Genomic DNA, 22,518 nt, shown 5'->3' with positions numbered 1-22,518 from the left:
TGCATGTTTTATTTCATCAGTACTGTGCACGTAACCACACAACACAGACGGAATCCAATTAGACCCTGTGTGTGTGTGTGTGTGTGTGTGTGTGTGTGTGTGTGTGCGTGCGCGCGCGCGTGTGTATTGATTGACTCCTGATCCATTGATCCTGAATGTTGAGGCTGAGGGGATGTGGATGAACAGCAGCACGGTGTCAGTTATTAGTGTTGGTTTGTGTCTGCAGACAGACGGACACACCCCCACCCTGCACACACACACATACACACACACAGACACACACGCACACGCACACACACACACAGCAGAATCTCCTCATGTTAACCCTTAAAATGCTGTTAATGATGAAGATGATATCTGCATCCTCGTCTGCTCCACCAGTCAGTCACTGACATGCTGTCCTTGTCTGTCTCTCCAACATGGACCATGTTGTTATACCCTGCAGACCTCGTCTCTCCTCCTGTGATCTGGATCTGATATCTGATCTGGATCAGGAGAGACTCGTGTTAATGTAGCTGAACACATTCAGAATCAGAATGCAGATTAAATCGTTCAGACAACATCTGGAGGTCTAGTCTGCCATCAGAGACCCAGATAGCGTATCCAGATACAGATTACTACCATTAGAACCACCTAACAGACCCCTATAGAGAGGCTAAGTCCCTCCCCTGCTGGTGGATCACCATGGGATCTTATTTCAGAAAAAATATGAACGGTTGTCAACAGAGAGAGACAAATAACGACGAACTGAGACCTTCTGGGCTCGAAAAATTATCTTTTAAATGCAAACATCATGTGTGTGATTCATGGAGCAATTCAAACAGGATCAAATCATTATTTGTGTCTCTCCGTTGACTACCGTTCATATCTTTTCTGAAATAAGGTCCCATAAGGTCCACCAGAAGGGGCGTGACTTCACGTCTCTAGAACCAGTACCGATTAGAACATCCTGAGAGATGACTTGGACCACTTCAATAACCTCTAGGGCATCCTCTGTGACCACCAAGACCCCCTAAACCTTACTTACTAAAGGGCTCCTGGAACCACATCAGTGGCCATCAGAACTTCTTAAAAGAACATTAGAACCACCTGTTGGACCTCTACAACTCCCACCCCCAATGATAGCTAGAACCTTCTAAAGGAGAACTTAAACTATTTATCATACAAGACCCCTAGATCCTCCAGACCACTAGAACAGGCTTCTGTCACCTCCTTCATCACCATTAGAACTCCCTAGATCCACCTAAAGGACCAGTAGAACCTCCCTAATGACCACTAGAACCACCTAAAGGACCAGTGGAACCTCCCTAATGACCACTAGAACCAACTAAAGGACCAGTAGAATCTCCCTAATGACCACTAGAACCACCTAAAGGACCAGTAGAGCCTCACCAATGACCACTAGAACCACCTAAAGGACCAGTACAACCTCCCTAATGACCACTAGAACCACCTAAACAACCAGTAGAACTTCCCTAATGACCACTAGAACCACCTAAAGGACCAGTAGAACCTCCCTAATGAGCACTAAAACCACCTAAAGGACAAGTAGAACCTCGCTAATGACCACTAGAACCACCTAAAGGACCATTAGAACCCCCTAATGACCACTAGAACCACCTAAAGGACCATTAGAACCCCCTAATGACCACTAGAATGTGCACAGAGTGTGTGTGCGTGCGTGTGTGTGTGTGTGTGTGTTTCCTGCATCACAGCTGCATGAAACAATCCAATGCCTCTGTTTAATTCTATTTAATTCTATTCTGTGCAGTAGACTCTCTGCTGCACCAGCTGGTTCTGACATGTTTCCTGTCTGCAACACGACATACATCACTGACATACATGTGTGTGTGTGAGCGTGTGAAGGTGACAGTGGTGCTGCAGCAGACTGGCTGTATTAAAGGAACAGTACAACATTTTAGTAAACCCTCTTGTTCCCTGTCTATCTGTCTCATCTCTGTGTCCAGTACAGAGACAGATCCAGGAACCTAGCTTAGCACAATGACTGGAAGCAGGGGGAAACTGCTAGCCTAGCTTCACACTAACAGGCAAGAGAATGAAAATGACTGACTGTTGGTCTGAATGGAAGAAAATCAGTTTAATGACTACTGCTGTTATTAATAGACCTTTATAAATAGACTACACACACACACACACACATACACACATACACACACACACACACACACACATACACACATACACACACACACACACACACACACACCATCTGCTTTAAATTAGCCTGTTGATGTTTTCCCATGACCTCTCCCATCTTGTTCACATCTGTACACACACACAGCTCCCACTACTGTTGACATTATTGGTTTATTTCATGTGTTATATTATTAGTGTTTTTAGTCAATCTGCTTGTTTTATTGTTGTTTTACACTTTCGATTTTCTCCTTTTGGCTCAGTAAACGTTGGATGAACTCATTTAAACAGAAATAATTCCCCACAGAGCTGCATTGACCAATCAGATCGCTCGTTTCCGCTGAGGTCATATCCTTCGATGCTGAGGTCAGAGGTCGTTTCAGAGTCACAGAGCAGAGAGGATATTGATCGACAGCAGAGCAGTAGTCACAAAGACACATCAGCCTGATTGGATCCTCTCATTATTGATACATAACGCTGCATGTTTAATGGTGACCATGAATAATCAATAACGTTATCTACAGCAGGTGTTGTTTATTGTTGATGCAGTATTGCAGGTCACAGTTTATTTCCAATGTACCGTGACGGTTCATGACGATACAGACAGATGTGTTCTTATTAGGGAATGATGAATTCAAAAGTCTTGATTGTCACATTACAGAGGTAGAAGTGAAGGCTGTGTGGCCTCGATGTTCATTTTGAATCAGATGTTGTTTTAAATTATTCCTTTTAGCCAATCAGCTCTCAGGAAGCATCTAGATTCAGCCAATGAGCTTCAGCCGTAACAGACCACAAACATTTCTCTCTGTGTGTCTTCCATGTGGAGTTTATTTCTGTCCAGCTGCTGCAGCCAGAGACCTCATATGGAAGCTATTACTGTGTGTGTGTGTGTGTGTGTGTGTGTGTGTGTGTGTGTGTGTGTGTGTGTGTGTGTGTGTGTGTGTGTGTGTGTGTGTGTGTGTGTGTGTGTGTGTGTGTGTTTGTTTGTGTTTGTGTGGAGGCTGTTTTTACTATCAGCTGATTTCATCCTGTCTGTCTGAGAACTTTATTTATTTATTTATATTAGTTACAAGAGTAGACGATTTTTGCGCTACTGTGTCGTTGTGCCACTGAGTTAGACTTTGTGTTCCTGAGTTGGCCTTTGTGCTACTGGGTTAGTCTTTGTGTTACTGGGTAAGACTTACCACTGTGTTAGCTTTTGTGCTACTGTGTTAGACGTTGTGCCACTGAGTTAGACTTTGTGCTACTGGGTTAACCTTTTGTGTTACTGGGTTAGATCTTCTGCTACTGGGTTAGCCTTTGTGCTACTGGGTTAGCCTTTGTGCTACTGGGTAAGACGTTGTGCTACTGGGTTAGATTTTCTGCTACTGGGATAGACTTTATGTGCTACTGGGTAAGACGTTGTGCTACTGGGTTAATCTTTGTGCTACTGACTTAGCCTTTGTGCTACTGGGTTAGCCTTTGTGCTACTGGGTTAGCCTTTGTGCTACTGGGTTAGCCTTTGTGCTACTGGGTTAGCCTTTGTGTTACTGGGTTAGCCTTTGTGCTACTGGGTAAGACGTTGTGCTACTGGATTAGCCCTCTGCTACTAAGTTAGCCTTTGTGCTACTGGGTTAGCCTTTGTGCTACTGGGTTAGCCTTTGTGCTAGCATGTGATGTCATGTGATCACCATTCTGACCTATCCCTCCCCCCCAGGTCCCTCCTCCTCCTCCAGTCCCAGTTTGCTGACTAAGAGTCTCTCTCTGGAGCCGTCCTGCTCTCCGTGTGGCCATCAGGGGGCGCTGGACGCTGACGCTCCCCAACAGCTGAGCTCCGACCCGGGGCCCAGCTCCTCGTTATCAGGCCCCGCCTCCCTGGAGGGAGGCACGGAGCTAACGGAGCGCCGCGGCTCTGCTAATGGGCTGCTGCTAGTCAACGACACGGGGCCGCCTGAACTGCCGAGTACCACAGTAACACCACCGAGCAAGAGCAGACCGCCGCTGCCCGGACCGAAACCTCAGGGTAACAAAGTTTATTTAAATTTAAATACATACATTTTATTAAAGACATGAACGAGTTTATGACACTAATTGACCTCTGACCCCTCCTCAGTCCCCCCGAAGCCCCCACACCTCCAGCAGCAGGCTGGGGTGTCGAGGCCACGACCCCGGGCTCCAGATAAGCCCCTCCCCCCTACCCCGCCCTGCAGACCCCTCCCGGCGGACCCCCGGGGTGGCCGGACTCCGCCCACCCGCGCCGATGGCACCGCCTCCCCCACCTGTGTCCTGTCACTCATCGAGAAGTTTGAGCGGTGAGTTCTGATTGGTCAGAGGAGGAGTGATGTCATCATTAAAGGCTTTAGTGAGATTTTACAGTGTGTGTGTGTGTGTTGTTGTGTGCACAGCGAGCAGATCATCGTGGTTCCTGACATCACCGGGGGGGCTATGTGTCCCCGCCTCCTTGACCCCCCCTCCTCCCTCTCTCGACCTTCATCACCATCGTCATCATCATCGCCCGCCCTTCCCCCACCTGATGAGCAGCCGCCCTCTGAGCTCAAAGATCATGATGACATCACACTGGGGGGTGAGGGGGAGGAGGGAGACGGTGACCTGCATGATGACCACAATGATAATGATGATGATGATGATGATGAAGAGCTGGCGGCGGCGTGTCGTGACGACCTCCATCAGAAGCGTCTCTCCATGGAGTCGGGTTACAGCGCCTCAGAGAAACACATGGAGGACGACGTGGTTGCCGTGGAGATGAGGGAGCAACAACAGCAGCAACCGCCGCCGCTCGACCAATCGGAGATCCCCTCGGAGCGTCTGTCCCTCCCCTCCTCACAGACGGAGGGGAAACTGGCCAATCGGGACAGCGGCATCGACAGCATCAGCTCTCCGTCGCACAGCGAGGAGCTCTGCTTCGCCGGCGTGGACGACGTGGGCGTGGTTTACCCCTGCAGCCCCGCCCTCCTGCCCCGCCTCTCCAGCTCGTCCTCGTACGCGGAGGAGGGGGAGGCGCGGGGCGGGGCCAGGAGGAGGAGGGATTTCTCTGAGGAGGGAGACAGCGACCTGGAGGAGGAGGAGGCCGAGCTGACCCTGGTGCTGCCGCCCCCCAAGACAGACAGACAGGACTCTGTTGAGGTGAGACAGGAAGTGACATCAGACAACAGCTCCACCTACAGTCAGGCCCTGTTCACACCTGGCATTAACATGATCCGATCCCAGGTGTGAACGCACTCGAGACGCGTTGAGATCGGATAGCTCAGACCACATTCAGAGGTGGTCTGGGCCACATTAAGGACCGCCGACTCTACTGGCGTCCTCTGTGTCAGCGGAGTACGTACTGTATGTACTGGCTTCGTCCACAACGTCTGAACATCTGGAAAAGTCCATAGAAATTTATTACGAGTGCGCCAAACATCTGGAACACGCCGATGAACAGATCCAGTCTGTATTGATTAGATTTCTTCTTTTTTTTTTGTCCGTCAGACAAGGCACAGGAAGTGCATCGCTGCCTCCCGCCGGTTGAAAACAACAACACATTTGGTCTTTGTAAACAGAAATGATGTCGCTGTTTATCTGCATATAGAGCGGGAGAGTGACACGCATGTTAATGCCAGGTGTGAACATGATACAACACCATAGACATATATACATATATACGTAGACGCCGCATTGGATGCTTCAGCCAGTTGCGGCGATACGTCAACGTGGGCGCCATATTGGAAAGGGCAAGACTGGTCTGTAACCCTATACAAGTGAATGGGGAGCTGCCGTTTTTCGGGATAAAAAGCACTATAACATCTACATTTCTCAACCGATTTCAATGAGTCGTTATTATATTAAAGGGTTTATGATCTACGTGGAGCAGAAAGATAAAGTTTTGTCTCCAGTTACTTAGAATCTAGGTAGTTAAGCTATAATCGCTGCCAGACGCTCAGGATATGAGTGTGTCTCGTAGGCTTGTGATGTGATAGACAATAATTCGTTTATCATAAGGAATTGTTAAAACTCAAGTATGTCAAGTATGGCTTTGGCTTATTTGCCTTGTTTAAGGTTAATACTTGTAGAGAGGTCCCTATATAATATAATGTAATATAATATATTATAATATAATATAATGTAATATATAATATAATATAATATATTATAATATAATATAATATATTATAATATAATATAATTTTATATATAATATAATATAATTTAATATATAATATAATATAATATAATATAAATCTACAAAGCCTTATTATTATTATAATTATTCAGTATCAATATTGTGATAAGTGTAATCACCTTGCTGACGGTCAGACTCGCCACTCTGTGATTGTTGTATTCGTTGTAGTGCAGATGTCTCACTCTGTCTCCGTGTCTCTGTCCAGCTGTCTGTCCAGCAGAGGGTCTTCAACATCGCCAACGAGCTGCTGCACACAGAGACCGCCTACGTCTCTAAGCTCCACCTCCTGGACCAGGTGAGTCACCTGCTGCTGACCTTCAGTCGGAGCTGTTTATCATGGTCTGGTATCCTGGTTAAGATCAGGTCTCTGGAGTATCCTGGTTCTGTTGTGCATGTACAGATCTTATTGTGGTTTCAGGAGTATTGTGACAGAAACCAGGACATCACCAGACCACGTCGCAGATTTAAATGAGTCTGGGACCTATTCTTCGTTAACGTGAAACGATCTACTCGTACAGTAGGAGTAGGATATACACAACAACCTGTCTAAAATCCTACAGTGTATGAGCAGTTTAAATCAGGTCAAAACCAGCACACTGATGATGATGTCACCGTTACCATGGCAGCCCCACAGTGTTTACCTGCAGGACCGGCTGCTGTGACCCCTCTCGTCTCCTCCTGCAGGTTTTCTGTGCCCGACTCCTGGACGAGGCCCGGTCCCGCTCCTCCTTCCCCTGCGACGTGGTTCAGGGAATCTTCTCCAACATCTGCTCCATCTACTGTTTCCATCAGCAGTTCCTGCTGCCGGCGCTGCAGAAACGGATGGAGGAGTGGTGAGGACCTTCCTCCTTCTCCTTCTCCTCCTCTTCTTCTTCTCCTGCTGCTTCTCCTCCTCCTCAGGAGCTGCCTTGACTTCATTCCTCCTTTTTGTCTGCAGGGACTCAAACTCGCGGATCGGGGACATCCTGCAGAAGCTGGCGCCCTTCCTGAAGATGTACGGCGAGTACGTGAAGAACTTTGACCGAGCCATGGAGCTGGTGAACATCTGGATGGAGAGATCGGCTCCGTTCAAGACCATCATCCAGGAGATCCAGGTGTGTGTGTGTGTGTGTGTGTGTGTGTGTGTGTGTGTGTGTGTGTGTGTCTGTTGGTCGATATGCGTGTGTGTGTGTGTGTGCTAATGTGTGTGTGTTTTCGGTGCAGAGGGAGGAGCGTTGCGGGAACCTGACTTTGCAGCATCACATGTTGGAGCCGGTTCAGAGGATTCCTCGCTACGAGCTGCTGCTCAAAGATTATCTCCACCGTCTGCCGGAGGACGCACCCGACCACCGGGACGCCCAGAGTATGTGAAACAAACACACACAAACACGTTCATTAGCTGATACCATTTAAAGAGCTTTTTAATAACACGTTTTCAGACATCACACTCTGACCTGCCAACGTTCAGACCAGTTCGTCTCTGAGGAAGAGCTCTTTAAAACTCAGAATCAGGTTTAACAATAAACATAGGAAGATAAATAAAAAGATAAAAGCAGATACTGCAACACTCAAGAAACAGAAATAAAATAAGAAAACTGACAACAAAAATATGAAAGAAATACTATAAAGTGTGTAAAAACAATACTATAAAAATGTTAGAAATACTATAAAACATATGTAAAAACAAAACTATAAAAATGTGTTTGTGTCACTTTTAAAAATGTGAGCAAATACCATAAAAATATCAACAAAAAAAAGAAATAATATAAAAATGTGTACACAATACTATAAAACTGTGGTAAAGCACTATTAAAATATGAAAGAAATACCGTAAACACATAAAAAAAACTATACAAATGTGGTAAAACACTATTAAAACTATGAAAAAAAATATAGAAATATTTAAAAACAAAAAATACTATACAACTGTGGTAAAACATTATTAAAAATACCAAAACAAATACCATAAGAATATCTAAAAAAGATACTATAAAAATGTGTAAAAATATTATAAAACTGTGGTAAAACACTGTTAAAAATATAAAAAAATACCATAAAAACACCTACAAAATATTATACAAATGTGGAAAAATACTATAAAACTGTGGTAAAACAATATTATAAAATGTGAAATAAATAAATAATATAAATAAATAAAAATGCTATAAATATATGTACAATATATCTGTTTTAAAATCAAAGAGCTGCGCAGTTTAGTGCAGGAATGCACTAAAGTTGACAGTGTAAAGTATAAAAAATGTGTGCAATGTACAGAGATGATAATAATCCAAAAGATTTGCTTTAATTTAACGGATTGTGATCATTATGATCATGTGACCATCGTCTCTCTCTCTCTCTCTGCAGAGTCTCTGGAGCTGATCGCCACGGCAGCAGAACACTCCAACGCTGCCATCAAGAAGATGGTGAGAGTTTGACCTAGTCAACCAGAGACACAGTGTGACATTAACCTTCTTCTCTTAGTGTTGAATTACATCCTCTGATTACACTCATTACCCGCTGACTCACAGCTGCTGGGTGAGTTCCGGTCTGTCATGTCCTCAGCTTGTCCTCAGCATCAATGTTTTTTTTCCAGGAGCGAATGAGGAAGTTGTTGAAGGTGTACGAGTTGTTGGGAGGAGAAGAAGACATCGTTAACCCGACCAATGAGCTCATTAAAGAAGGACACATCCTCAAACTGTCCAACAAGAACGGGACCACACAGGACAGATACCTCATCCTGGTACTCTACTGTCTTCTACTCTACTCTACTCTAATATTCTATCGTTCTGCTCTCAGTGAGAACTGACCGTCTGTCTGTCTCTGCAGTTTAACGACAGGTTGCTCTACTGCGTCCCCAAGCTGCGTCTGATTGGTCAGAAGTACGGTGTCCGTGCTCGCATCGATGTGGACGGGATGGAGGTGAGACATCATCAGCTGATAAACGCCACCAATCACCGAGTGGAGCTCCTCCTTCTACACCTGGAACTGATTAAACCGTCTGTCTACCTGTCTCTCTCTCTCTATCCAGCTGAAGGAGACAAGCAGTGCTGCAGTTTCCAGGACGTTCGTGGTGTCTGGAAAACAGAGATCCCTGGAACTGCAGGCCAGGTACAGACAGACAGACAGACAGACAGACAGACAGACAGACAGATAGACAGACAGACAGATGGTTTTCTGACCATGTGATTGTGTCTCTGCAGGACGGAGGAGGAGAAGAAAGACTGGATACAGGTAAACACTCACTTCCTTCTCACCTGGCTGCAGTGATGTCATGATGTACTCCAGAACCCTGTCACATCACTGCTGAGTGTGGCAACAGGCCCAACAGAGCACAGTGTGATTGTGTGAACAGCCTGATGTCTGTGTCGAAATATTTCCTGTGTCAAATTAAAAGCATAATTTCCAGGTAGGCTTTTATTGTGAAACATCTGCATGTGTGTGTTGTCAGGCCATACAGGCGACCATCCAGAGACACGAGCAGACGATGGAGAGCTTCAGACACCTCAACTGTTCCCTACGAGACGACGAGTCCACACCGCCTCACTCCCCGGTAACAAATCCATCTGACGAACCTTCTGGAGCTTTAAGACACACCAAGTTGACGTCAGAGAACTAGCGGCGATGAAGGCCGACTGTTGCGTCGCCTCACGTCACCTTTGTTTTGGCCAAAAAGTTACACTCGAACAAACCACAAAGACTATAGCCGACGGCCAGTTAGTGCGTACATTCTGCGCCTGCGTGAGAGGAAATAACTCTCCACACCAGCAGGCAGCGGTAGTCTGTATTTGTCATTCAAAAAGGGAAACAGGAAGACCAAGGACGGCGGATAAACAAGCTGTTGTTAAGATACATACATGAAATAAAGCAGCGTTTGCCAACCATTTATCATAAACCACATACTGTCTGTGGTAGAAACAACAACGTCGCTGCCGTATTTATGCCTAGATGACTTTATGTTGAGTGTGGATGGAGCAGCTGCATAGCCTGGCACTGATCGATCCAAACTCCATTCAGAAAACAAGCAATTTAAAAGTTGTTTGCTTGTTGTTTGATCCGTTTATTGCAATTAAATCACAGCTCAATCTGTTTATTTTGGGTTCATACCGCAGTAGCGACGTGTGGCTTGCTAGATACAGAAAAGAGTATAAAAGGAAAGAGACAAAACTGTTTGTTTTACAACAGCCGCTGCCGCCATTTTGGACTGAAAATGCTTATTATATTCATAGTATTTTATTGTTCAACACAGGCCATTTCAGTAGAATATGACAATAGAATATAAATAATGATTATTTTTTTACTGGCGTACGGTAGTCGCTTTCAGTCCAAAATGGCGGAAGCGTGTCTCTGCTGCTGGGCGCTGACGTTGCAATGGAACGAACAATTGACTTTCACTTCTATCAATATACGTTCTTTGGATACAGTCAGTGAAATCGCAATGTATATCAATACAGCTCGCCGCCGGGTGACGTTATGAACCCAGACACGACAGCGTTTGGTTTTCCGACATAAATTATCTGGGACTTCCACAACATGTACAAAGCAGCAACAGTGGTTATTTCTTCTATGGTTGATGGAGGAAATGGTGGAAAGAAAAGTTGTTGTCTCCTCTCCGGAGCGTCTAGCATGAATGAACAGAAATGACTCGTGGAAGTAAAGCGAAGTGAAAATTTGTTTCGCTCTTGGTGTGAACACGGCATTAGAAATGATGGTAGAGCTGCAGGAGTAATCAAAAACTACATGTTTTATTATTGTTTTTTAATTTGTTATCATGAACACTGATGTTCTTTGTTTAGTGACGTTTGATGATGTTGTGTTCATGAAACAGGAAGTGTTTCAGCTTTAATGTGACTTCCAGAGTAACGGTGCCTGAAGCAGATCAGCCGTCATTAAACTGACCTCCGTCTCCGTCCTCTGTCCCTCAGAGCTGCGTGGAGTTGGGAAAACGAGCTCCGACTCCGATCAGAGAGAAGGAGGTCACTCTGTGTATGAAGTGTCAGGAGCCGTTCAACTCCATCACCAAGAGACGCCACCACTGTAAAGCCTGCGGACACGTACGTCATCAGTATCTACCATGATGATCTTACAGACCATGATGCATTGCTGTAGATTAAACTAGCCAACAGGATATAAAGGAGTTAAAATGCAACACATACATTAATGCAGTAGTAATATTAATCCATTAATCTATTAATGTTGACTCCAGGTGGTTTGTGGGAAATGTTCAGAGTTTCGTGCTCGCCTTTCGTACGACAACAACCGCACCAACCGAGTTTGTATCGACTGCTACGCCATGCTGGTGGGGGCGTCGCCCTCGCCCGCCTTGCTGAGCAGCAGCACCCAGAGGAGACGCTCCATCCTGGAGGTTAGTGTGACATCACTGTGACATCATCATGTCTGACTATTATCACCCAATGGTACTACAGAAAATAAGAATACATGACTTCACTAAAAACTCTGTTTTTCTGGTTGAGTCTGGCAGAGCACTGATGCTCTCCTCATCTCTGTCTCTTGTTGCCATAGAAACAGGCCTCCCTGGCAGCAGAGCACAGTGTGATTTGTAGTTTTCTTCACCACATGGAGAAAGGAGGTGGGCGGGGCTGGCAGAAGGCCTGGTTCGTCATCCCCGAGAACGAACCGCTGGTGCTCTACATCTACGGAGCTCCACAGGTACTGCACCTATATATAATACATAAATATATATATGTATATGTGTGTAATATACAGTATAGAACCAGTGCTGCTGCCCCCTACAGGCAGCACTTTCAGTACAACCACAATATGAGCAAAGCACCAACTTGTAAAAGTTCGGTGGTCAGATCGGCCCTTGAGGAGGTTTTAGGGTCCTTGAGGAGGTTTGAGGGGTTCTTGAAGAGGTTTAAGGAGGACTTGAGGAGATTTAAGGGGTCCTGGAGGGGTTTGAGGGGGATTTGAGGAGGACTTGAGGAAGTTTCAGTGTCCTTGAAGACGTTTGAGGGGTTCTTGTGGAGGCCTCAGAGGTTCCCCCAGACTGAGTAAATCTGATCTCTTATCAGCTAATTCAGAGTTTTGCTGCTATGACACGTGACTCCGAACCAACCAATCAGAATTCAGAAGTGTCTTTGGCCATGGTTTAATACCCATGATGCACTCTGAGGACTCTATTTGTTCTCTTCCCACCAGGACGTGAAGGCGCAGCGCAGTGTGCCTCTGATTGGCTTCGAGGTGTCCCTTCCTGAGTCATGTGACCGCCTGGAGCGACGCCACGCCTTCAAGATCTCCCAGAGTCACCTGACCCTGTACTTCAGCGCCGACGGGGAGGAGCTACAGCGGCGATGGATGGACGTCCTGCTGAGGGCCGGGAGGGGGGAGGAGCCTCAGCTCCCCCCGTCAATCGCGGAGTGTCTGGAGGAGGAGGGGGAGGAGCTGGCAGCTGCAGCGGAGGGGGAAAACACGTGATTCTATCGTACGAGGAAGAATGTCGATGATGAAGACCAGTCAACACACACACACACACACACACACACACACTGCATGACTCCTCCTCGCTGTCAGACACAAGATGGCGTCTTTCTCTTCCTCACCTGTTTTTTTCTTACCTGCGCTGTGATGCAGTGAGGTGGGCGGAGCCTCTTCTCCCACAGTACATCCTCACATTCTCCCTTCTTCAGTTTGGTCTTAAAGTACCCATAAGCCTCAGCTGCCGTTGCTGTGGAGACAGCTCCATCCAAAGCTGTGACATCAGAGTTGTGTCGGTATCCATCAGAAGTAAGAAGCTCTCTGATTGGACGGTGTTATCAGCTGTTTCCCTTCAATAGAAATCTAATAACAGAACAGACAGATTTATTATTACTGATATTCATTCATCTCTCAATATATAGAGCCCCCTGAAACACCAGACCAGTGTACTGAGAGACTGGACTGAGATCCAGAAGCTACTGGAACCCACAAACCAGATCTGGACTCTGCCTGAACCCAGTTAGACCAGTAGAGTCCAGCTCGGTGACCCTGTGGATCACACTCATACTGGACAATTCTGAACCTCAAGGTTTACGTCCAACGCCAATGTTTAGATGCAGGAAGAAGGAGAGTGAATGTAGGACGTGGTTCTGGAGGACGCGGTTCTGGAGGACGGACATGTAGCGCGTTGGAGTTCATGTCCCCAGAACCAGCGCCTGCAGTCACACACATTTAGTAAAAAAATTAGAATTTAAAACTGTTGGTGTCGGACGTAAATCTGGTAAATTGTCTGATATCAACGTTCTGATGTGATTCGGACCCGAACTGATCCGGGTCCAAGTTCTGGTCTCTGACAGACGAGTGGAAAACAAGCACATAAACATGTTGAGCTGAATGATCCACAACACCAACAAGAGATTCCTCCTGGTTTTCCTGAAACACGTCAACAGGAAATGGATATAAACCGATGTGAGATTTTTAAAACACCACAGAAGAAGAAGACGTGTCCTCTTTAGATGCACTTAAAGACATTTGTCCCCTGAAGGAGAAAGTCCTTCTGTTTGTTTGATTTTGAAACTTCACTGCTGCCGCCTGTCCTCCAAACCTGGAGGTAAAACTACATTTCCCAGCAGCCTCTGCTCCAATGCTTGAAGCCTCTCTGTTATCTGCTGGTGAAGTCGGGTACTGCAGATTTTTATTCGTCGCGCTCCGGAAGAAATCTCACTTTACCATTTATACGTATTATTAATATATTACTTTCTTTATCAGACGTTTAGTTCTCAGAGTTCAACTTTTCAGAAACACTAAAACATGAAGCAGAGACGTTTTTGACTTGAAAAGTCCAAATAAAAATATAAAAGACAGTCTCAAAATTGTGACTTAAAAAGTCAAAATACACTTAGTGTCTCATTATTTGAGCAACGCTTTGGAAACTGTGAACCTCATTTGACAAACAAAGTAAAAAAATTATGATTTAGTTTTGTGTCAATTTAACTTCCATCACTATTTTTTATTTTTGTCATTCTGAACATTCAACCAACGTTTGTTTTCGGGGTCAAATGAGCTTCCACACAAAGTCACAAAGCATCAACTGTGAAATTATTCCAACGGAAACCATCGTGATGGTCAGCCGACCAATCAGAGAGCGTTAAGATGATGACATCAACACATTCTCACTCCAACTCGTCAAATATCGCCGCTTGGTCGGTGCCCCTCGGCATTGGGCGGCTGTGGCTCAGAGGGTAGAGCAGGTTGTCAACCAATCAGAAGGTCGGTGGTTCGATCCCCGGCTGCTCCGGGTCACATGTCGATGGGTCCTTGAGCAAGACACTTAACCCCAAATTGCTCCCGGAGGCATAGCCATCGGTGAGTGAATGAGTATCTAGATTAGATCCTGATGGGCAAAGTTGGCACCTTAGTAACCTCTGCCATCAGTGTATGAATGTGTGTGTGAATGGGTGAATACTGACATGTAGTGTAAAGCGCTTTGAGTGGTCGGAAGACTAGAAAAGCGCTATATAAGTCTAAGTCCATTTACCATTTACCATCAGAGACCGACGCACGGGGAACCTTTCTAGTGTTACTTTCGGACGTGAGCCGTTGGCTGCGGTTAGCAGAAGGCTAAACTATTAGCAACCCTTTCTCTCCATCTCTGAAACGCTTCGCCAATATTTTACGAATCTCTTTTACTGTAGGATAGTTAACTATAGGCATCCAAAGATTTATACGCCCTCAATTTATCTTTACAGCGCTGGTTGGACGGCTGGCCAATTAGCTAGCATAGCTTGCTAATTCCGCCATGCTGTCGTGCAACACAGAAAACGAGCTGAACAAAGTTGTCACTCATCCGGCGATAGCACTGTGCTTTCCTACACTGTGACCAGAGTGTGTGGATGAAACATTAAGTTGTTCAATTTTACTGCAGCGTAGGGGTCGGCTAATCTGGTCCCGTTGGTTAATGTTAACTTTCTCAACTCACACTCGTGATCCTGGAGAGTGAGTGACAGGACATATTGAGAGAAACTAGTATTTTCTTCAGATATTGTTAAAAAAACAAGCCAACAATACTTGTTAGCCAGCGTTAACTAACGTGTTCCACGTAACGCTCCGCCCACAAAATATGTCATGATGTTTACTAACAGAAAAGGGGTCTATAACGCCGCGGGTGGGTTTACAATAGAGTTAGTTGAAAGCCCGGTGCGTTACATACAGTCGATAAAGGGCACCTCTGTGTTGGTCTCCGATGCCGATGGGCGCTTCCAAAACGGCGGTATTTGACGAGTTAGGAGTGAGAACGGGTTCAAGACAATGACTACGTTTACATGCACAAAATATTCTGTTCTTAAAAAAAGTTAATATTCACTACTAAGCTGTTTTCATGGCTAATGAAAATGAATATTCCACTAATATTCCTGTTTACATGCAGCCGTTCATACTCTGATTAAAGTAAAAAATATATGCTTTTTACATGACCCGTATCAAATTCATAATAATAGTGGAATATTAGTGTGCATGTAAACGTAATCACTGTCACCTGTAGAGCTGAAATGATGAGTTGATTCATTAATCAGTTAACTGACGGACAGATGAATCAGTTATAACTGTGATAATTGATGAACCTTTGAAGGTGAAGATGTGCTGGTTTTATATCTCAGTAAACTGAATGTCTTTAGACAAAACGAAACATTTGAAGACGTCACTTCTGCGAGACATTATTTTTATTGACCAGACGATGAATTGATTAATTGAGAGGATAATTAACTGAGAATGAAAACGATGGTTAGTTACAGCACTGAGATGCGAGGCTTCAACAGGACACTGATGATCCCAGTCCCAGATGATGATGATGATGATGAAGGCTTTGTTTTTTGAGTTGGATGTAAAGAGTTTGAAAAAGATTTTTTAAAGACGGAGACAGGAAGAGGAACCAGACTGGACTGTAAACCTTCATGTTTCTGAACCGCTCCGGGTATGTTGGGATGAATCCAGAGATTAGACGGAGCCGATATGAACAGAACCCGCAAGAAAAGACTTTAGTTGTTTTTATCATGTGGTCCAATATTTCTCTCTCTGTCTCTATAAACACATTTTGAACAAAAGTGTTTTGATAGTGAAAATATGATTAATATTATTATTGTTATTCTGATGAATCTATCTGATGCTATGATGAACTGAACAGACTTGTTGTTGGATATTTCAGTGTTTATGAGTCTGGGTTGTGTTTGATGTTTGCTTGATGCAAGTTGATGCAAGAAGAAAAACAAAGAGTAAAGATTTTGTAAATATAATTTATTCTCCTGTGACCTCCTCGGTCATGTGACTATGTAAAGGTTCAAGGTTAATGCTCGCTGTTCCTCCACACAGCCAGAGCCAATCAGACTGTTTGGGTTTCAGCTGCGGCCATGTTGGCTCCACGGTTTAGTTTAACAGCTAAAGGGGTGAAGATGAAAAGAACAATCCGATATTTTAATAAATCCTCTCGTTCTCTGTCAGATGTTTCCCATGCTTCCAGCCTTTGCGCTAAGCTAGGCTAGCAGTTTCCAAGGCCTATGGAAGGAGGCTGGGATACGGGCGGACACGTGTCTTAGGGTATGGGGTATAACCAGGGTCTGAAATTAACTTTTTTCACTGCCTGCCACTGTGGCAGATAAGTATTTTTTTTGTCTGCCACTTTTGAAATCTCTGCGCTAAATGAAGGAATAACATTCTAGATCTGATGTCATTCAATGTTCGGTACATTTTACACAAAAAACATTATAGGCCTATGCATGGTAAATTACAGTGTTTGAATTACACAATCCGGGGAAGCCCTATTTTTCATCTCATAATAATAATAACTCAATGGCACCTCTGTTACCGTTAGTATTTAACCAAGCAGGACTGTGCTGCCCACCGGCTGCTAACAGATAGCATTACTAACTCTCCTCCTGTTGATTTCAACACGGATTTGTTGTTCACAGTGTCACATTATCAGGGAAAAAATAGGGTGCACCCCTCAGGTTTAGTAGCGCCATGCTGTTGAGCGCTTTTTTTTCTCTCCGCCGTGGCTCCGGTCCAACACAAACTGAAACATGATACAGTGTGTGTATGCGCCATAGTGCTAGCGTTTTCCCTGTCTGCCAAAGTGGCGGATGGCCTGAAGATTTTATCCGCCACTGTCAACAATTTACCTGCATTTGGCGGGTGGCGGGTGCTAACTTAGGATCCTGGAGCTGTGGTCGTGCGTTGCAATTGGTTAAATTTCGGCGAGTGCAGACCAGATTTTACTGCGCATGTGTTGTACCCCAAAGATATGACGCGTTGATGAATCGTGACCCAGCCTCCTTCAATAGGCCTTGGCAGTTTCCCCCTGCTTCAAGTCTTTGTGCTAAGCTAGGCTAGCAGTTTCCCCCTGCTTCCAGCCTTTGTGCTAAGCTAGGCTAGCAGTTTCCCCCTGCTTCCAGTCTTTGTGCTAAGCTATGCTAACCATGTCCTGTACACAGAGATGAAACAAAATGTTTTAAAAGCTGGATTTGTGAAAATGTTGGAACTTTTCCTTTAACTCCACAGCTTTGTCAGTAACATGATGCTCAGTCTGATTGTGGCTCTGGTTGTCACAGTGTGTTTTTAGCGTGTTTTTGGTGTGTAAAGCAGACTCCAGTGGTGTGTTGTCCTCTCCTCCCTCGCTGGGAATGGAAGGAAATGGCCAGTAACTCAGCCTTATAGTTTCCATCATCACCAGTTGTCTCGATGTGGTGAAAAAACATTTTAAATTTCAATCTGAGTGACTTGTGTTGAGCAGTTGTTGATTATTTTGTATGACTTTTATTTTCATTCTGTTTTTCAGAGACTTTTGCAGACTGGTTCTAACCAGTCCTGACTGGTTCTGACTGGTTCTAACCATTCCTGACTGGTTCTGACCGGTTCTGACTGGCTCTGACCAGTCCTGACTGGTTCTGACCAGTCCTGACTGGTTCTGACTGGTTCTGACTGGTTCTGACCAGTCCTGACTGGTTCTGACTGGTTCTAACCGGTCCTGACTGGTTCTGACTGGTTCTGACCAGTGTGTGTATGATAACAGTGTGTAGTATCAGTCCAGTGTGCACTTTCTCTTCATGTGCCAAAGTTCGTATTTAAAACTATACAGTATTCAGTATACAGAGCAAGTGAAGTTGTTGGCTAATATATCAGATTATGTTTTAAGTATTTCTTGTTGTTACTTTGGGCTGGATACCAGTTTATAGCCAGTTACAGTCTCTTACACCAGTTTGGGACGGTTATAACTAGAGATGAACATAATTAAGTTATTACACAAATTACTTTTTTTAGGTGCGAAATTAACAGATTTCTAATATGTGGTTGATTTCTAAGAATAACACCTGTGAGGCCCCGCTAATGCAAACTAGCTCTAGCTAGGAGGCTAGCGCTCCAGATGACTCGCCACACTTAATAATAAATATAATGTAATTATTGAAAAAAACAGAGGCAGTGTATATTCACAGTAATTCAACAAGTTTGGACTCCCATGAACATGAGTTAATGTGATGAGTTTATTCATTTCCATTTAAATGTTAGCGAATAACTGGACCTGCTTGTCTGTAGTTATAACCGCCTGTTAGCAGAGCCAGTTAATGCCTGTTTTGACCAGTAAGATCAAGTTTTAATTGGTTTATTTACAGCCAGTTTGAACCAGTTAGAGCCGCTACTAGCCAGCTGGAAACCAGTACAGCCAGTCAGTATGAAGCTACTACCACAGCTGGTCAGAACTGGTTCTGACTGGTTCTAGAGCTAGTTCTGTCACACTGGACTGTCATCAGTATTTTGCCTTACAGTTTCTGAACTTTATTGAACTTTGCTTTGTGCCAAATCAGACGACTCGGATCGCTGTCAGTGTTCAACAGTTACTGTCTGTTTTTGTATTTATTTGTCTTTTTTAATCCAAAGTGTTATTATTGTTTTCTTTTTTTTTTACTTCCTGATATGATCTCAGTGGTTTTCATCCTTTCAAACTGTCTCTGATTCCTCCTCATCAGACGGTCAATGTGTTATTGACTGTTATGGGCTGCTGTTACCATGGAGACCTTCACTGAGATGAAGCTGAAACAACCAAATAATGTTGATAAACCTCTAAATATCACCAAATATGGTAAACAGATTTATAATATGGGGCTCTTTGGAGGTGCAATGTGTAATACTGAGGCACATGCTCCAAACCACTAGGGGGCAGCAGTTCACCTCTACTACTGGCTCCATACGATCTACATTACAGTCACCTGTTATTGAACAAAGCCAACTACTAACAGCAGGGCAAGAATACGCAACATTCAACCCTCCACTCGGCGGCTCCGGAGAGGGACCTTCAGTTAGCGGTTAGCTGTAGCAACTTACATTCAGCCAGTGCAAACCCCAGCACCAGGGGTCTGATCCTCCCGGCGGTGGAGAGGACGAAACAAAAGAACCGCTGTGTGTTCCAATCCACGTACTTCCTGAAGTACACTTCAATGTAGTACACTGTGTGCACTCTGAACTTACTTGAGTAGTGCGTGAATTTCAACGGGGTAGGATCTTCTCAAATCGAATACTCTGCGGTGCACGATCGCAACATTTGACCGCGGCTCGCTACCTGCCAAAATATCTTCTTCTTCTTCGGGGTTTTACTGCAGCTGGCATCCTTTGTGTTGCATTGCTGCCTCCTTCAGGTTTTACCCGTCCACTACCCGCCAAAATATCTGCCTGCTTTGTTGATCAAGAATACACAGAAAATGAAATCAAATGAGTAGACGTGAGAAGTTATAACTTACATCTATAAGGTACGTTGTTCAGCACCGCAAAAGCTCCTGCATCATATGCCGCCATTTTCACATGTTTGAATAGTGGTCGTGGTCCCGCCCCTTCCGCGACGTAGCCAAGATGGCGACAATTGAGTGTAAAAAGTGTCCGGCGTTCCACACTCAACGATTTGACCGTTTTGAGTACAACATCCGGGTACTTCGAGTGCACTGCATTTTGCCATACTTCACAGTGTGAACGCACTTATGCACTGAAAATAGTGAGTGTAAGTATGAAAGTACGCGGATTGGAACAAACTGTTAGTGTTTTTCTCATTTCTGCCACTTTGGATCTAATCCAGTGATCAAACTCTTTAACGTACACACATCTTGGATGTATTACTGACAGCCCTCGGGGCAACTCTACTTCCTGGTCCTCTCATGTTGGACTGAGGGCAGATTGGACGCTACAATGACTCACTGTCACCTCTAGAGGTACAAGTGGTATTACAAGACAGGCCGGACTGGGGCTAGCTGGTTAGCATGCTCATTTCACTAGATAGCTCTGCTACACAACACACAGACGGCTTCTTTTTGCCACGTATTACACATTGCACCTTTAACAGCCAATCAGAGGAGGACTGGGCCGTGATGTCCTTTAGTTGAACTGTATCATTTTTGTGACCAGTGAGCTCTTTATCTCCTGACATGTTGCTATAGTAACTGCTGGGTTTCTGGAGCCGCGTGTTGCCACGGTAACCAGCCAGGCTCTTTCCACAGTGTTACCTTAGCAACCACTGCGCTCTAGTTACCATGACAACAACATCCACCACCATCATCTCTCTCTCTCTCACTCTCTCTCTCCAGGTGTAACAGCAGCATGGTTGTGTATTCTTCTTCTTCCTGTTGTACTTCTGGTATCTTGTTATTAATGATTATTGAGTATTGATTGATTGATTGCAGGTTATTGGTTAGTGGCCGGCCACTGCCTTCCATCCTGTTTCCCATCATGCCCTTCTGTAAGAACATGAGAACTGTTTATGAGGATATAAATGAAATAAAAACATAAAAACTGACCACATGACTGGAAGTACATATACTACTACTGCTACTGTTATTACTACTACTATGGACATGAAATTACTATTTAAAACTGAGGAGACATAAATGAAGAACTGGAATAAATAAAAGTTAGAGAGTAACTCCAGCTAAAGGTTTGATATATTTTACAAATATATGTTTTCATTTAGATGGGAGGAGGCATTGTAGAAATATGATATTCAAAATACAACTAAACATATCTATTTTTCTTTGGTATTTTTACATTTGTGAAAATTTAATTTTACCAAAATAAAAATTTATTTTATACAGAAAAAAACATGAATGTCTTTAAATCATATACATACCGTAGATACTAAATGTAATATGTTTGAGTCAATTATAACGATACATTCTATACATATACTTTACTTTAATTATAAAGGTCTAAGTCCATTTACTCAAGTACTGTACTTAAGGTAGGCTACTTATACTTTACTTGAGTATTTCCATGTTACTTTCTACTTCTACCCCACTACATTTATCTGACAGCTTTAGTTACTTTACAGATTCAGATTTTACAAAGAAACAATATGAGTTTAGAAAACATGATGTTGCAGATTAAACTGAACAGTATGTCAAAAAAGCAAAGAAAAAAAACCATCAGTAATCAAAATCTAAAAATAACACACAGGCTAATACAACAATTAATGAGTAACTTTACCATTTTTAATTCTAATTTCATGATATTATGCTGATAGTACTTGTGTACTTTTATTGCAGAGACATTTTGAATGCATGTTATACTGATTTAATTTATCTATTATTATTATTAATATTATAATTATTATTATTATTATTGTATTATATTAATTTTTATTTATTTTTAAATTAAAAATAAATCACTTTTGAGAAAGTACTTAAAGGTCCCATATCATGCTCATTTTCAGGTTCATACTTGTATTTTGTGTTTCTACTAGAAAATGTTTACATGCTGTAATGTTCAAAAAAAACTTTATTTTCCTCATATTGTCTGCCTGAATATGCCTATATTTACCCTCTGTCTGAAACACTCCGTTTTAGCGCATTTTGACGGAATTGCAACAGAATTGTGTTGCTATGCAACAGCTTGGGTCCATATTTACTTCCTGTCAGCTGATGTCATTCACATACACTGCAACCAGGAATAAACTGGAACACATTTAGAATGTTTACGTTTAAAATTATGTCAAGGGTCTAAATATTGTATATTCGTGAAATCACAACTTGTCTCAAATGCAGAGTTTCTGAATATGGGCTGTGTGTATTTCCCTGTGGATTGAGTGTTTTGATACTTTCACAGTATTTATATAGGACTTAAGCCTGCATTATAATTAAAAAAAACATGAAAATCTCACTTTTTTATAATATGGGACCTTTAAATTAATTAATGTATTGAGTTCTGTATGTGTGACGTCATCCCGTGCTGATGAAACGCTCTGTAATCACTATGAAACCCCCCAG

The 22,518-nt window shown here is 43.7% G+C and overlaps 1 protein-coding gene across 2 annotated transcripts in view; it reads left to right on the top strand.

Annotated features, from left to right (window-relative positions):
* The window catches only part of fgd1 (FYVE, RhoGEF and PH domain containing 1), a 30,335-nt gene extending 9,282 nt beyond the window's left edge, over positions 1-21,053 (top strand). For both annotated transcript variants that reach the window (XM_074644924.1, XM_074644926.1), the window contains exons 2-18: positions 3,851-4,156; positions 4,247-4,445; positions 4,539-5,277; positions 6,522-6,611; positions 7,001-7,149; positions 7,254-7,410; positions 7,520-7,658; positions 8,660-8,718; positions 8,889-9,035; positions 9,122-9,214; positions 9,324-9,403; positions 9,496-9,526; positions 9,744-9,845; positions 11,218-11,346; positions 11,499-11,657; positions 11,816-11,962; positions 12,455-21,053. In XM_074644924.1, coding sequence (XP_074501025.1) covers positions 3,851-4,156; positions 4,247-4,445; positions 4,539-5,277; positions 6,522-6,611; positions 7,001-7,149; positions 7,254-7,410; positions 7,520-7,658; positions 8,660-8,718; positions 8,889-9,035; positions 9,122-9,214; positions 9,324-9,403; positions 9,496-9,526; positions 9,744-9,845; positions 11,218-11,346; positions 11,499-11,657; positions 11,816-11,962; positions 12,455-12,730 — 3,002 coding nt within the window. In that variant the 3' untranslated portion in view covers positions 12,731-21,053. The remainder of the gene's footprint in view (positions 1-3,850; positions 4,157-4,246; positions 4,446-4,538; positions 5,278-6,521; positions 6,612-7,000; positions 7,150-7,253; positions 7,411-7,519; positions 7,659-8,659; positions 8,719-8,888; positions 9,036-9,121; positions 9,215-9,323; positions 9,404-9,495; positions 9,527-9,743; positions 9,846-11,217; positions 11,347-11,498; positions 11,658-11,815; positions 11,963-12,454) is intronic.
* The last annotated feature ends 1,465 nt before the right edge of the window (positions 21,054-22,518 follow it).

The sequence above is a fragment of the Sebastes fasciatus genome, chromosome 8 (assembly GCF_043250625.1).
Source record: "Sebastes fasciatus isolate fSebFas1 chromosome 8, fSebFas1.pri, whole genome shotgun sequence".
Taxonomy (NCBI): Eukaryota; Metazoa; Chordata; class Actinopteri; order Perciformes; family Sebastidae; genus Sebastes; species Sebastes fasciatus.
This window is presented reverse-complemented; position numbering and strand designations above follow the sequence as displayed.